The sequence below is a fragment of the Salvia splendens genome, chromosome 16, assembly GCF_004379255.2.
Source record: "Salvia splendens isolate huo1 chromosome 16, SspV2, whole genome shotgun sequence".
Taxonomy (NCBI): domain Eukaryota; kingdom Viridiplantae; phylum Streptophyta; class Magnoliopsida; order Lamiales; family Lamiaceae; genus Salvia; species Salvia splendens.
In genome coordinates, this window is record NC_056047.1 from 29264817 (window position 1) to 29280369 (window position 15553).

Below are 15553 nucleotides of genomic sequence, written 5' to 3' on the forward strand. Positions count from 1 at the left end.
CTATCCTGTAAAACTATCATTCTATGCAATAAACCAAACATATATCATTTTATCATTTTATCAGTCAGTCAAAAGTATCATTTTATCAACTCAGAGTATCATTCAATCCGGCAAAACTATCATTTTATGCAATAAACCTAACATATATCATTTTATCAGTCAGTTAAAAAGTATCATTTTATCAACTCAGAGTATCATTCTATCCGGCAAAACTATCATTCTATGCAATAAACCTAACATATATCATTTTATCAGTCAGTCAAAAGTATCATTTTATCAACTCAGAGTATTATTCTATCCGGCAAAACTATCATTCTATGCAATAAACCTAACATATATCATTTTATCATTTTATCAATTCAGAGTATCATTCTATCCGGCAAAACTATCATTCTATACAATAAACCTAACATATATCATTTTATCATTTTATCAGTCAAAAGTATTATTTTTATGATACTCAGGGTATCATTCTATCCGGCAAAACTATCATTCTATGCAATAAACCTAACATATATCATTTTATCATTTCATCATTTTATCAGTCAGTCAAAAGTATCATTTTATCAACTCAGAATATCATTCTATCCGGCAAAAACTATCATTCTATGCAATAAACCTAACATATATCATTTTATCAGTCAAAAATATCATTTTATCAACTCAGAGTATCATTCTATCCGCCAAAACTATCATTTTATGCAATAAACCTAACATATATTATTTTATCAGTCAGTCAAAAGTATCATTTTATCAACTCAGAGTATCATTCTATCCTGCAAAACTATCATTCTTTGCAATAAACCTAACATATATCATTTTATCATTTTATCATTTTATCAGTCAATCAAAAGTATCATTTTATCAGCTCAGAGTATCATTCTATCCGGCAAAAAATATCATTCTATGCAATAAACCAAACATATATCATTTTATCATTTTATCAGTCAGTCAAACGTATCATTTTATCAACTCAGAGTATCATTCTATCCGGCAAAACTATCATTCTATGCAATAAACCTAACATATATCATTTTATCAGTCAATTAAAAGTATCATTTTATCAACTCAGAGTATCATTCAATCCGGGAAAACTATCATTTTATGCAATAAACCTAACATATATCATTTTATCATTTTATCAGTCAATTAAAAAGTATCATTTTATCAACTCAGAGTATCATTCTATCCGGCAAAACTATCATTCTATGCAATAAACCAAACATATATCATTTTATCATTTTATCAGTCAGTCAAAAGTATCATTTTATCAACTCAGAGTATCATTCAATCCGGCAAAACTATCATTTTATGCAATAAACCTAACATATATCATTTTATCAGTCAGTTAAAAAGTATCATTTTATCAACTCAGAGTATCATTCTATCCGGCAAAACTATCATTCTATGCAATAAACCTAACATATATCATTTTATCAGTCAGTCAAAAGTATCATTTTATCAACTCAGAGTATTATTCTATCCGGCAAAACTATTATTCTATGCAATAAACCTAACATATATCATTTTATCATTTTATCAATTCAGAGTATGATTCTATCCGGCAAAACTATCATTCTATACAATAAACCTAACATATATCATTTTATCATTTTATCAGTCAAAAGTATCATTTTTATGATACTCAGGGTATCATTCTATCCGGCAAAACTATCATTCTATGCAATAAACCTAACATATATCATTTTATCATTTCATCATTTTATCAGTCAGTCAAAAGTATCATTTTATCAACTCAGAATATCATTCTATCCGGCAAAAACTATCATTCTATGCAATAAACCTAACATATATCATTTTATCATTTTATCAGTCAAAAATATCATTTTATCAACTCAGAGTATCATTCTATCCGCCAAAACTATCATTTTATGCAATAAACCTAACATATATCATTTTATCAGTCAGTCAAAAGTATCATTTTATCAACTCAGAGTATCATTCTATCCTGCAAAACTATCATTCTTTGCAATAAACCTAACATATATCATTTTATCATTTTATCATTTTATCATTTTATCAGTCAGTCAAAAGTATCATTTTATCAGCTCAGAGTATCATTCTATCCGGCAAAAAATATCATTCTATGCAATAAACCAAACATATATCATTTTATCATTTTATCAGTCAGTCAAACGTATCATTTTATCAACTCAGAGTATCATTCTATCCGGCAAAACTATCATTCTATGCAATAAACCTAACATATATCATTTTATCAGTCAGTCAAAAGTATCATTTTATCAACTCAGAGTATCATTCAATCCGGTAAAACTATCATTTTATGCAATAAACCTAACATATATCATTTTATCATTTTATCAGTCAATTAAAAAGTATCATTTTATCAACTCAGAGTATCATTCTATCCGGCAAAACTATCATTCTATGCAATAAACCAAACATATATCATTTTATCATTTTATCAGTCAGTCAAAAGTATCATTTTATCAACTCAGAGTATCATTCAATCCTGCAAAACTATCATTTTATGCAATAAACCTAACTTATATCATTTTATCAGTCAGTTAAAAAGTATCATTTTATCAACTCAGAGTATCATTCTATCCGACAAAACTATCATTCTATGCAATAAACCTAACATATATCATTTTATCAGTCAGTCAAAAGTATTATTTTATCAACTCAGAGTATTATTCTATCCGGCAAAACTATCATTCTATGCAATAAACCAAACATATATCATTTTATCATTTTATCAGTCAATTAAAAAGTATCATTTTATCAACTCAGAGTATCATTCTATCCGGCAAAACTATCATTCTATGCAATAAACCAAACATATATCATTTTGCGTGATATTTGGCGAAATTCAGAAATTAAATGAGGAAAATGACATATTATCATTTTATCAACTCAGAGTATCATTCTATCCGGCAAAACTATCATTATATGCAATAAACCTAACATATATCATTTTATCATTTTACGTGATATTTGGCGAAATTCAGAAATTAAATGAGGGAAATGACATATTTACCCCCGCGCTTTTTTTATGAAGTAAATCTAAGTTTGAATCTCAACCACAAGATTAGAAAATATGTGTGGTTCAGATTTGGTTATAGGGTTCTTATGTGATTTAGGGGTTATCATATGATCACAATCCTATATATATATATATATATATATACACACACACACACGTTATATAGCAGATTTTTCGTTTGCCATGTAATGAAAAATAATTCATCTATAAACAAATAAAGAATTAAGGATTTTCTGTAAATTTCAGATTTGTACCAGAAATGTGACATCATTTATTCGATTATTGAATTAATCGGGTAAGGGGTGTTACAAATATTTTGTATTGCACATAATTGACGCATATTACTTTTTGACAACTATCATGAATCAAAATTATGCATGTATTCTACTATTGAATCATTCATAAAGCTAAATATTTTTTTAATACTCCCTACTTATTTTCTATAATATAAATGACAATATAATACTCTCTCCGTCTCTCAAGAATAAGCACTCTTTCCTTTTTAGTTCGTCCCATAAAATTGTGCACTTTCTAATTTTGGAAAGTCTTTTCTCCCTAATGAGGTTAGACCTATTCTCCACTAATAATACTTTATTTACTTTACTCTCTACCTCTCTCTTACTTCACCAATTTTACATTAAAACCCGTGTAGACCCTAAAAGTGCATATTATTTGGGGACGGATGGAGTATGCTATTATACAAAATAATGTATATTTTGGGTTAGAGATGTGGCAGGATCCGTGTCAATCATGTCGATCATCCAATAAAATAGCTCCTTGTCCTGTTGATTTGCTTTAGCTGTGATTCTCACCTCTCTCTCATTGTGTGGAGAGCGAAGCGCATAACTTGCCTTCTTAACACGCGTTGTAGCAGCATTCATGCTTCCCTCCATGAATGGATAATGTTTTCGTTAATGTACAATTAAAAGAAGGAAATAATGTAGAGAATGGGTAAACGATATACAACCTGATCCTCGGCACACTCAGTAGGATTTTGTACTGCTTTTCCCTTATTTGATGCAACTGCATTTCATCATTTGCATGCTTGTCCTTTGTTGTGCTTTCCACAACTTTGTCCTTACCAGCTGGATCCACTGCATGGACATTCACTGGCAGTTTACTAGTCATCTGAACCACTTTTCCGTTTCTCGATGCAGCAACTCTTTCCTTCTTCAGCGGCTGTTTCTCGGACACATCAACAGCTTTGTCCTTAACCCCTCCAATTGTATTCTTCTGAACAACTTTATCATTGGTCTGCCACATTTAGCACAAAAACGATAAATATTGTACTATAATATGTAAATAATGGAGCATATCATCAAATTAACTACAATAACATTAAAAAACTGTCACGACCGCCCATGCTAGAGGTACTACAAACGAGGCAATCGTGACCAAGGGACAACAAAAACGACAACTTACAAGGATAACAGTTTATGAAAGCTTAAATAGCTTAAAGGAATAATATTTTTGGTTCATTAAAAGCTTAGACAACAAATTTTTAGTTTAAAGAACTTAATGTTATAAATTTATTATTAATATAGCAGCGGAACTAAGGTTTAAAGAGAGTCGAGGATAACGCCTATGTATGAAGACACAACGCATCCTAAGTTCTTGGCCAGCTCAACATCCTCCGCAACATCCCGCTCAACCTGCACATAAAGAAAAGGAATATGCAGGGCTGAGTACTTGTTGTACTCAATGGGCTCATTGCGAAAATATTTTAATATAGTTATGTCATCCATACCAATGATCTCGAGTTTTATATGTAGTAAGAAATATCACGAGAACACAAAAATATTTCAAAGTCTGGCCAGACAATTTATCTCCCCACTTTTCTCATCAATCCATCAATCACAATCATCATATCACAGTGCGACGAAAGTGTGGCCACACTATTCGCCCACGAGACCGGCCGACTAGCAAGGACGGCTCACCATCCCACCAGTGTACACAGCCTGATAGGGTTTGCGGCCATACTCAGACCCGAATTTGTTTCACAATACAACCATATAGCCTAGGCATCAGGCAACCAGGCATCAGACGAACTAGACATCAGGCAACAATCTCACAAACAAAAATAACATGGCATGACATAACAAGTTAAACCACCCTTATAACACCACATCAAATTTTTGGAAAATAAAGAGATTTGAAAAAGAAAGCACACCTCGTTTGCTTAAACAATTCAATATCCACTTAAGGCAACCCTCGTTCCTTGTGCTCACGTACTCACAATAACCCTTGCCAAACAACAATACAAATCAGCCTCCCCTCAATACATATCATAATATTTCTCAACGTGTCACACATAATCACGTCATAGGATACATTCCTAAATCATACATGCATCATATAATTCACTCAAACTTGGCAACAAGTGATATTTCCACATAACAACAAATCTGACAGAACTGCCCGGTTGGTTTGTAAAAATCACCAAAAATCCATACGACCTCATACGAGACTAAGATTTGGTCACAACACAGAAGGAACTTTCAAGATCATCTAGTTAAAATTCCACACCAAAATCACGTCATTTGGTCAGTCAAAACAATAATTTAACTCTCTGGTCGGAACACAAAAATTCTGGCAGTACTGTGCGGTTCCATTGAAAAATTTACCAAAATTTCATCCAATGTCCAATGAGGCTGAAATTTTCACATAGCTCAGACGACACTTCAAATTTCATCTAGTTCAAAATTCAAATCAAAAGGAGACCATTTAGTCGGTCAAATAGAAAATGAAACTTTCTGGGCGTGATCAACTTCAAACTTTCTGGGCGTGATCAACATACAAATTTCTGGCAGAATTGCGCAGTCTACTTCAAAAATTTATTAAAAATTCATCTTTCATTAAAAAGGGCTGAAATTCACACACAACACAGAAAATACCTTAAAATTTACTCAGTCAAAACGTCGGGTCAAAATTAAATCGTTTGGTTGGTCAAGCACAAGTCGGAATCCACTGTCCGAACATCACAGATTTCAGGCTTAAGAATTTTGAAAATAGATTTCTTCCTCAATCATCCAAACACAATTTTTTTCATGCTTATAACACACAATCATGCTTAAAAGTTTATCACAATCATGCTCTCACATAAACTCACATCATTCACCTAGGATTCAAATCAAACTCCACATAAACTCATTCAAAATCGCATATTCATCCAAGTTCTCATGCAAACACAAATTCCCACCGATAAAATTTTGCGATCTATGATTCCTACAGTTGCTATATGCATGTAGGGTTCAAGAACAAGGATTAAATGAGAAGAAAGAGGGAGAATGAATCAAATATACCTTTTTTGATAAAAACGAATCGGTAGAAACAAGAATTGATGGATTCGTCGGATACTCTTGAAGATCAACTCCAACGGATGCAATAACAAGGATGAATGGTGGATTTTTGGAGAGAATATGGAGAGGGAGTGGAGAGGTGTGTGAGAGAGAGGGAGGGAGAGGGTGGACGGCTAGGGTAGGAAGAAAAATAGGGGCAAGGGTTTAGTTTAGGTGATTTTATAGTTCTAGGTTAAATCTAAAATTTAATTAATTGTGGGGGAATAAAATAGGGTCCAATAATTAAAATCCCACAATTATAGAGAAGGCATAATTTTCGAAAATTATGGCTGGGAATTAACAAGGAATTATTTGGTATTTACTTGGAGAGAAATAGATCCACAATTTAGGAAATAAAAAAAAGTGAACATTCCATAAACAAGGGAAAAAAATAAATTAAATCTCCAAGTAGAAAAAATAAGGTGGGGGCCGAAAATTCCCAATTAGAATGGCTAGAATAAAAATGCATGATCCCACTTAATTAATTCCCGACATTGTAAAATATATAAAAGTATCAAATACTTCAGTCCATATCACCCACGAGAATTACTTCACATAATCCACTTAATCACATAGAAACAATCAATTTCATAGCTTAAATTTCCAAATCAACTTATTAAATAAAAGTCACAAAATTCTGGGATATTACATCATTCCCCTCTTAACAGAAATTTCTTCCCGAAATTTAATCGTCTCACATAAACAACTCGGAGAACTTTTCTATTCTATGTTCTAACTCCCACGTGGCTCCCTCGGGACCATGGTGTTTCCACAACACCTTCACGGATGCTATCGACTTGTTTCGTAACTCTTGCACCTTCCGATCTAGGATTGCCTCGGGTCGTTCCTCGTAGCTCATGTCGGGGGTCAGGATCACTTCCTCTTGATGAATCACATGCTTGGGGTCGAACACGTACTTGCGCAACTTTGACGCATGGAACACGTTGTGCACGTTCTCAAAGCTGGGAGGTAACGCCAAGCGGTACGCTATAGGGCCTACTTCATCAATAATCTCGTACGGTCCTACAAAGCGGGGTTTCAGCTTGCCTTTCACTCCAAACCTCACAACTCCTCTCGTCGGGGATACTTTCAAGAACACTCTGTCACCCACGTCGAATTTGATCTCCGTTCGACGCACGTCAACATACGACTTTTTCCTATCGTGAGCTTCCTTGATCCTTGCGCGGATTTGATGCACAATTTCAGTCATTTCCTCTATAGCGTAGGGTCCTAACATCTTCCTCTCGCCAACTTCATCCCAATAGAGGGGGGATTGACACTTCCTGCCATACAAGGCTTCGTACGAAGCCATATCGATCGTCGCTTGGTAACTATTGTTGTAGGCGAATTCAACCAACGGTTGAACAGTTTCCCAACTTTCCCCACGATCTAGGACAACGGCTCGCAGCATATCCTCAACCGTTTGAATCGTCCTCTCTGACTGCCCATCCGATTGCGGGTGGTAAGCAGTGCTGAAATTCAGTTGTGTGCCCAATTCCCGTTGCATACTCATCCAAAACTTTGATGTGAACTTCGTATCACGGTCGAACACAAAGGTCTTTGGAACCCCATGCAAATGCACAATCTCATTCATGTAGAGCTTTGCTAACTTGTCCGCGCCATAAGTAATTTGAATTGGTAAAAAGTGCCCGCTTTTAGTCAGTCGATCAATGATCACCCAAATTGCAGTGTTGCCCTTCTGTGACTTTGGCAAACTCGTCACGAAATCCATTGCTAGGTGCTCCCACTTCCATTCGGAAATTTCAAGTGGTTGCAATTTCCCATATGGCCGTTGGTGTAAGGCCTTCACTTGTTGGCATGCTAGACATCGCTCCACATACGACGCCATGTCTCCTTTCATTCCATTCCACCAAAAACGTTGCTTCAAATCTCGATACATCTTCGTGCTTCCGGGATTGAGCAGTGTAAGGCGTGTCGTGCGCTTCACTCAAAATCTCATCTTTTAGCGCCTAATCGCTCGGCACACACAATCGTCCATCGTACGTCAAAGCATTATCCGCCTCCTCACGGTAATGATCAAGCTTCTCAGCTCTCACCTTCACACGTAACTCTTCCAACTTCTCATCGCGTCGTTGGGCTTCTATGAGCCTGGTTCTCAAATCTGGCTCAATCACTAGCGTCGCGATTCTTCCTCCCACTGTCTCGGGCGCTTTTACTATTTCCAATCCCATTCTGTTGAATTCGCGAATCAACGCTTCCTCTCGTGTTAGGAAATAAGCCAATTGCGGTTGGTTCCTTATACTCAAAGCATCGGCTACTACGTTCGCCTTGCCCGGATGATAGTGAATACCACAATCATAATCTTTCACGATCTCTAACAAACATCGTTGTAGCATGTTTAGCTTCTTCTGCTCGAAGAAATACTTGAGACTCTTGTGATCCGTATATATCTCGCATCTCACTCCATAGAGATGGTGTCTCTAAATTTTCAGTGCATGCACCACTGCTACTAACTCCAAATCATGAGTCGGAAAATTCATTCATTTGGTCTCAACTGTCGGGAAGCGTATGCTATCACTTTCCCATCTTGCATCAACACGCATCCAAGTAATACTTTTGATGCATCAGTATAGACGGCGAAGTCTTTGTCGGTTGCCGGCACGGCTAGGACGGGTGTTGTCGTCAACTTCTCCTTCAACAGTTGGAAACTCGCCTCGCACTCCGGCGTCCAAACCACTTTGATTCCCTTCTTTAGGAATGGTGTCATGGGTCTCGCGATTTTAGAGAATCCTTCAATGAAACGTCGATAGTATCCCACCAATCCCAAGAAACTGCGGGTTTCACTCGGTGTTTTCGGCGATTTCCAATTCCGCACGGCCTCGACCTTTGCTGGGTCTACTTGAATCCCATTTGCCGTCACAATATGACCAAGAAAGTTCACTCGAGTCAACCAAAACTCACACTTACTAAACTTGGCATAAAGATTCTCCTTTCGCAATGTTTCCAACACTGTTTGTAGATGCTATCCATGTTCCTCCTCGTTCTTCGAGTATACTAAAACATCGTCGATGAAGACTAGCACGAACATGTCGAGATACTCATGGAAAACTTGGTTCATCAAGTCCATGAAGACGGCCGGGGTGTTGGTCAGCCCAAACGGCATCACGACGAATTCATAATGGCCATAACGAGTGCGAAAAGCAGTCTTAGGCACTTCCTCTCGCCGGACCTTTACTTGATGATATCCCGACCTCAAGTCCATTTTCGAAAATACGCCCGCTCCTCGAAGCTGGTCAAACAAATCATCAATCCTCGGCAGTGGGTACTTATTCTTCAGGGTCATCTTGTTGAGTTCACGATAGTCGATGCACATCCTCATCGTGCCATCCTTTTTCTTTACGAACAACACTGGCGCTCCCCACGGTGACACACTAGGTCGAATAAATCCCAAAACTAGCAGTTCTTGCAACTGAATCTTCAACTCTGCCAACTCTTTAGAGGCCATTCGGTATGGCGTCTTCGATACTGGCGCAGACCCTGGTTCCAATCAATAGTGAACTCTAATTGTCTATCGGGTGGCGGTCCAGGCAATGCTTCGAAAAACACATCGGGAAAATCTCATACTATTGCCACGTCTTCCACTCTCAAATCCTTCTTTTCCTCTCCGTTCAAGTACACAAGATACGCCGGACGCCCTTTTCTTATCATCGTGGTTGCTTGCAGTGCGGAGATTATGGAGGTTCATCGGTTCATGGAGATCCCATATAAGATAGTCGGCTCTTTGCCTGGGGCTTGAAAAGAAATTTTCCTCTCCTTGCAAATGTTGCATCAAGAACTCGGAATACGTATCAAGAATTCAAAATTTAATCAAACAGTCTTAACTTGGATATGAACCGATTTCGAATTGTAACAATTGGTTATGATCATCCCCACGGAGATTGAAAGAACATAAGATAGGTCATAAATATGGGGTGGAATCGAATTAAAGTCAATTCTCATAGTAGGCTACCAAACAAGATAATTCAGTTGTTTGACCAAATTTGAAAGTCCACATATCAATGGATAATGACTTATATGGTTGAGAAAGAAAAATGATCAGTTGTTTGAGAATTGAGAAATATAGGCAGTTGTCACAAAGCGGTACTGATCATGGTTCAACGAAAATCATAATGTGGAATAATATAATCACATCAATGGGTTCATATGTTTGTGAAAGGCAACCAAAGTCAAAGGGGCTTTAGAAAAAAAATCAAGTGGATTAAGTTTGTTAAGGCAAGGTACAAAATGTAGGCCTTAACTTTGTTTTGTAAAAAGAATGTTTTTATTATGGAAAGAATACATATAGTGGAACTGAACCAAAAAGAATTTCACTCTATGAGAAAGAACTTGACACAGACATGGTTACAAAATGAAAAGCTGAACAAAAGTTCAAAGAAGAATATCCTATAGAAAACTTGTCTGTGAAACGTGCCTATATTGAAGGACATAACTGCAAGCAGCCTTAGGAATGAAGTTCAATAGCAAAGACTCACAAAGTCAAAATATTGTTCGTATAAATAATAAGTCAAAGAAGACTACAATCAATCCAATTGTCCAAAGTTATGAAGGCAACAACACTTTCCAAGAATTGAAAGTGAGTTATAACTCAATGGAGGAAAAGAAATAATATGCATCACTTGCAAGGGGTGAATGAAACAAGCTGTTAAATAGACAAGGGCTCACGGTTATTTGAAAGGTCCTGAAAAAAATAACTTCTTAGAATCCAAGTAAGAACTGTTGATTAAATTAGTTTGTTATAGCTATTAAAGTCGCACCTCTTCATTCATCTTTCGCAAGCCAAAACTGGTAACATCGCTCTAGGAACTGTGGATTCCACGCTGAGATTTTTCGTATCGTTGCCACTAATAATTATAGTCGGAATCCATATCTTCATAATATTCTTTGCACCTTATAAAAACCATTCTCTTAAAACATCGTAATTATACTCGCGCTCCCAACGTGTTATAACAGTCGTCCTCGTCGCATCACCACTTTTGACGCAAGAATGAGTTTAAATATTGGATCACAAGTATGAGCTCTCCCCGTTGTAGGATTAAATCATTTAGCATCTTCTCTTGAAGTTATTTTTGTACGTAATGTCTCTTCGTATTATCTTTATTCTTATCGTTCAGGAAAACGATGGTGAATTTGTAATTATCTAATGGAGTTTGAATTCGCACTACATATTTCTATTTATCTTATCCCTCAGAAAAGTGATATTGTAGTTGTAACAACTAAGTTCGATATCGTTCGATCAAACAGACATCTAGGGGCATTCTATGTTTGCAACAAAGTTCATAGCATCATACTTTCTTCTATCAACACTATCATAAAGTACCTTACACTTTTACGTTCATAATTCATCGCTTAAAACATGATTCACATACCAAAAGATTCAACATGTATAAACGTATATCGCCATGCATAACTACGTCATATTCCTCATTCACTTCCAGATCTAAATTTTCCCAAAAGAAACGAACTAACTTGCTTTCGTTCAAGGTTCAAAGATTTTCTGAAATTTTCAACAATTTTCCATAACATGTTATAGTTTTGTCAATCAAATTCCACTATGATCAACTAGTCCTTACCATTGTAAAACATCAACCTCAAAGTTACTTTTTTTTAATTTTTTTCTCCACATACTTAGACACCATGCACTTCACATCTATGTTTGAAACAATCATTTTCAGATGACCCATCCTTTTTCTCTCAAAAATTTTCAACATTCTCAAGCAACTCATCAATTTTTCATCTTTCATGTAAAACACTCTATCATTCCTCTTCACAACTCACTCTCTTTACAAACATTAGAAAATACTTCTCAATTTGAAAACAATCCCTCATGGAAAGATTTTACTTCATTGCTCGTGTAAACATTTTTCTCCTCTTTCATTCTCAAAATTTTCACAAAACATCTTTTATCTCATTGTTGTTTGTGATGGTTCCTAAGCTCGTCGCGTATTTTCAAGTTTAATATTATCTTAAGGCTTCAAACTTCACATGCTAACGTCGTAGTATTTTCGCACGTGATGCACATTCACAACATCACAAAATTCATGCTAACGTCTTATCACTTTCACCCATTTGACATATACTTGGGTCATTATATAGATCTTGTTCATATCACACACAATCATACCATATCAATATCATGTCCGTACATACAACACGTTCTTAAATCATCTTGTCAATTCATGCTCATATAACACATACTCATACTATCACAATATCGCTTTCACACATGTAATACGTGTTTAGATCATCATGCCAATCATGCTCACATTCAACTTATTTATGTCCTCACATCATTTATACTCAAATTTCAACATGATAATAACGTCACATCATCACGTAGTTACATGCTCATGCATACTTTTGCCCAAAACATCCTTATCATATCATTCTCAACTTTATACATCGTTCCCTCATTTCATCAATAACTTAAAACATACCTCACTTTCCTTGGATGAGCGTGATGCTGTGGATGTTGAGCCATCGTGACAATTCTAGTCTAAGGTTCACTAATTAGACTTAAGGTAAAAGAAGACTCTCGGACCAGAGTGAAAGAACGAAACTCTGATACCACACTGTCACGACCGCCCATACTAGGGGTACTACAAACGAGGCAATCGTGACCAAGGGACAATAAAAATGACAACTTACAAGGATAACAGTTTATGAAAGCTTAAATAGCTTAAAGGAATAATATTTTTGGTTCATTAAAAGCTTAAACAACAAATTTTTAGTTTAAAGAACTTAATGTTATAAATTTATTATTAATTAGCAACAACTTAAGACAAAAAGGTTTTTCAAAATAAGCAGCGGAGAAAATAAAAACACAATTGACTTCCAAAAGAAAACATTTGGTTTAGTACACGAGAAACCATTTTAGAGAATCATGGTAAACATCAGATTAAAGCCTAACACAATTAAACATGTTCAAACACAGTACGAAATGGAATAAAGTCTTGAGGCATGGTTTAAAAAAATATAGCAGCGGAACTAAGGTTTAAAGAGAGTCGAGGATAACGCCTATGTATGAAGACACAACACATCCTAAGTTCTTGGGCCAACTCAACATCCCGCTCAACCTGCACATAAAGAAAAAGAATATGCAGGGCTGAGTACTTGTTGTACTCAATGGGCTCATGCCGTAAACATTTTAATATAGTTATGTCATCCATACCAGTGATCTCGAGTTTTATATGTAGTAAGAAATATCACGAGAACACAAAAATATTTCAAAGTCTGTCCAGACAATTTATCTCCCCACTTTTCGCATCAATCCATCAATCACAATCATCATATCACAGTGCGACGAAAGTGTGGCCACACTATTCGCCCACGAGACCGGCCGACTAGCAAGGACGGCTCACGATCCCACTAGTGTACACAGCCTGATAGGGTTTGCGGCCGTACTCAGACCCGAATTCGTTTCACAATACAACCATATAGCCTAACGGAGCAAGCTCAGACGAACTAGGTATCAGGCAACAATCTCACAAACAAAAATAATATGGCATGACATAACTAGTTAAACCACCCTTATAACACCACATCGAATATTTGGAAAATAAAGAGATTTGAAAAAGAAAGCCCACCTCGTTTGCTTAAACAATTCAATATCCACTTAAGGCAACCCTCGTTCCTTGTGCTCACGTACTCACAATAATCCTTGCCAAACCAAAATACAAATCAGCCTCCCATCAATTCACATTATCATGCATGTCCTATCGTTCCTTTTATCATTCTCATAAATTTACCCATCCCAAACATTCATCAACATAAGGAGAACATGTCATAATATTTCTCAACGTGTCACACATAATCACGTCATAGGATACATTCCTAAATCACACATGCATCATATAATTCACTCAAACTTGGCAACAAGTGATATTTCCACATAACAACAAATCAAGCAGAACTGCGCGGTTGGTTTGTAAAAATCATCAAAAATACATACAACCTCATACGAGACTAAGATTTGGTCACAACACAGAAGAGACATTCAAGTTCATCCAGTTAAAATTCCACACCAAAATCACGTCATTTGGTCAGTCAAAACAATAATGTAACTCTCTGGTCGGAACACAAAAATTCTGGCAGCACTGTGCAGTTCCATTTAAAAATTTACCAAAATTTCATCCGATGTCCAATTAGGCTGAAATTTTCACAAAGCCCAGAAGAAACTGCACATTTCATCTAGGTCAAAATTCACATCAAAAGGAGGCCATTTGGTCGGTCAAATAGAAAACGAAACTTTCTGGGCGAGAATACAAGTTTCTGTCAGAATTGCGCAGTCAACTTCAAAAATTTATTAAAATTTCATCTTTCATCAAAAAGGGCTGAAATTCATACACAACACAGACAACACCTTATATTTTACTCAGTTAAAACGTTGTGTCAAAATTCAATTTTTTGATTAGTCAAACACACGTCGGAATCCACTGTCCGAACATCACAGATTTCAGGCTTAAGAATTTCGAAAATAGGTTTCTTCCTCAATCATCCAAACACAATTTTTTTCATGCTTATAACACACAATCATGCTTAAAAGTTTATCACAATCATGCTCTCACATAAACTCACATCATTCACCAAGGATTCAAATCAAACTCCACATAAACTCATTCAAAATCGCATATTCATCCAAGTTCTCATGCAAAACACAAATTCCCACCGACTATGATTCCTACACTTGCTATATGCATGTAGGGTTCAAGAACAAGGATTAAATGAGAAGAAAGAGGGAGAATGAATTAAATATACCTTTCTTGATAAAAACGAATCGGTAGAAACAAGAATTGATGGATTCGTCGAATACTCTTGAAAATCAACTCCAACGGATGCAAGAACAAGGATGAATGGTGGATTTTTGGAAAGAATATGGAAAGGGAGGGAGAGGGTGGACCGCTAGGGTAGGAAGAAAAATGGGGGCTAGGGTTTAGTTTAGGTGATTTTATAGTTGTAGGTTAAATTAAAAATTTAATTAATTGTGCGGGAATAAAATAGGGGCCAATTATTAAAATCCCACAATTATAGAGAAGGCATAATTTTCAAAAATTATGGCTGGGAATTAACAAGGAATTATTTGGTATTTACTGGGAGAGAAATAGATCCACAATTTAGGAAATAAAAAAAAGAGAACATTCCATAAACAAGGGAACAAAATAAATCAAAT

At 35.9% G+C, this 15553-nt stretch overlaps 1 protein-coding gene across 1 annotated transcript; it reads right to left on the minus strand.

Annotated features, from left to right (window-relative positions):
* Positions 1-3637: 3637 nt before the first annotated feature.
* Positions 3638-6438, minus strand: LOC121771414. The gene is made up of 3 exons (XM_042168190.1): positions 6331-6438; positions 3996-4282; positions 3638-3910 (listed from the first exon to the last, which is right to left on the minus strand). The coding sequence occupies exons 2-3, from the start codon at positions 4154-4156 to the stop codon at positions 3724-3726; spliced, it is 348 nt and encodes a 115-aa protein (XP_042024124.1). The 5' UTR covers positions 4157-4282; positions 6331-6438; the 3' UTR covers positions 3638-3723.
* Between the last annotated feature and the right edge of the window lie 9115 nt (positions 6439-15553).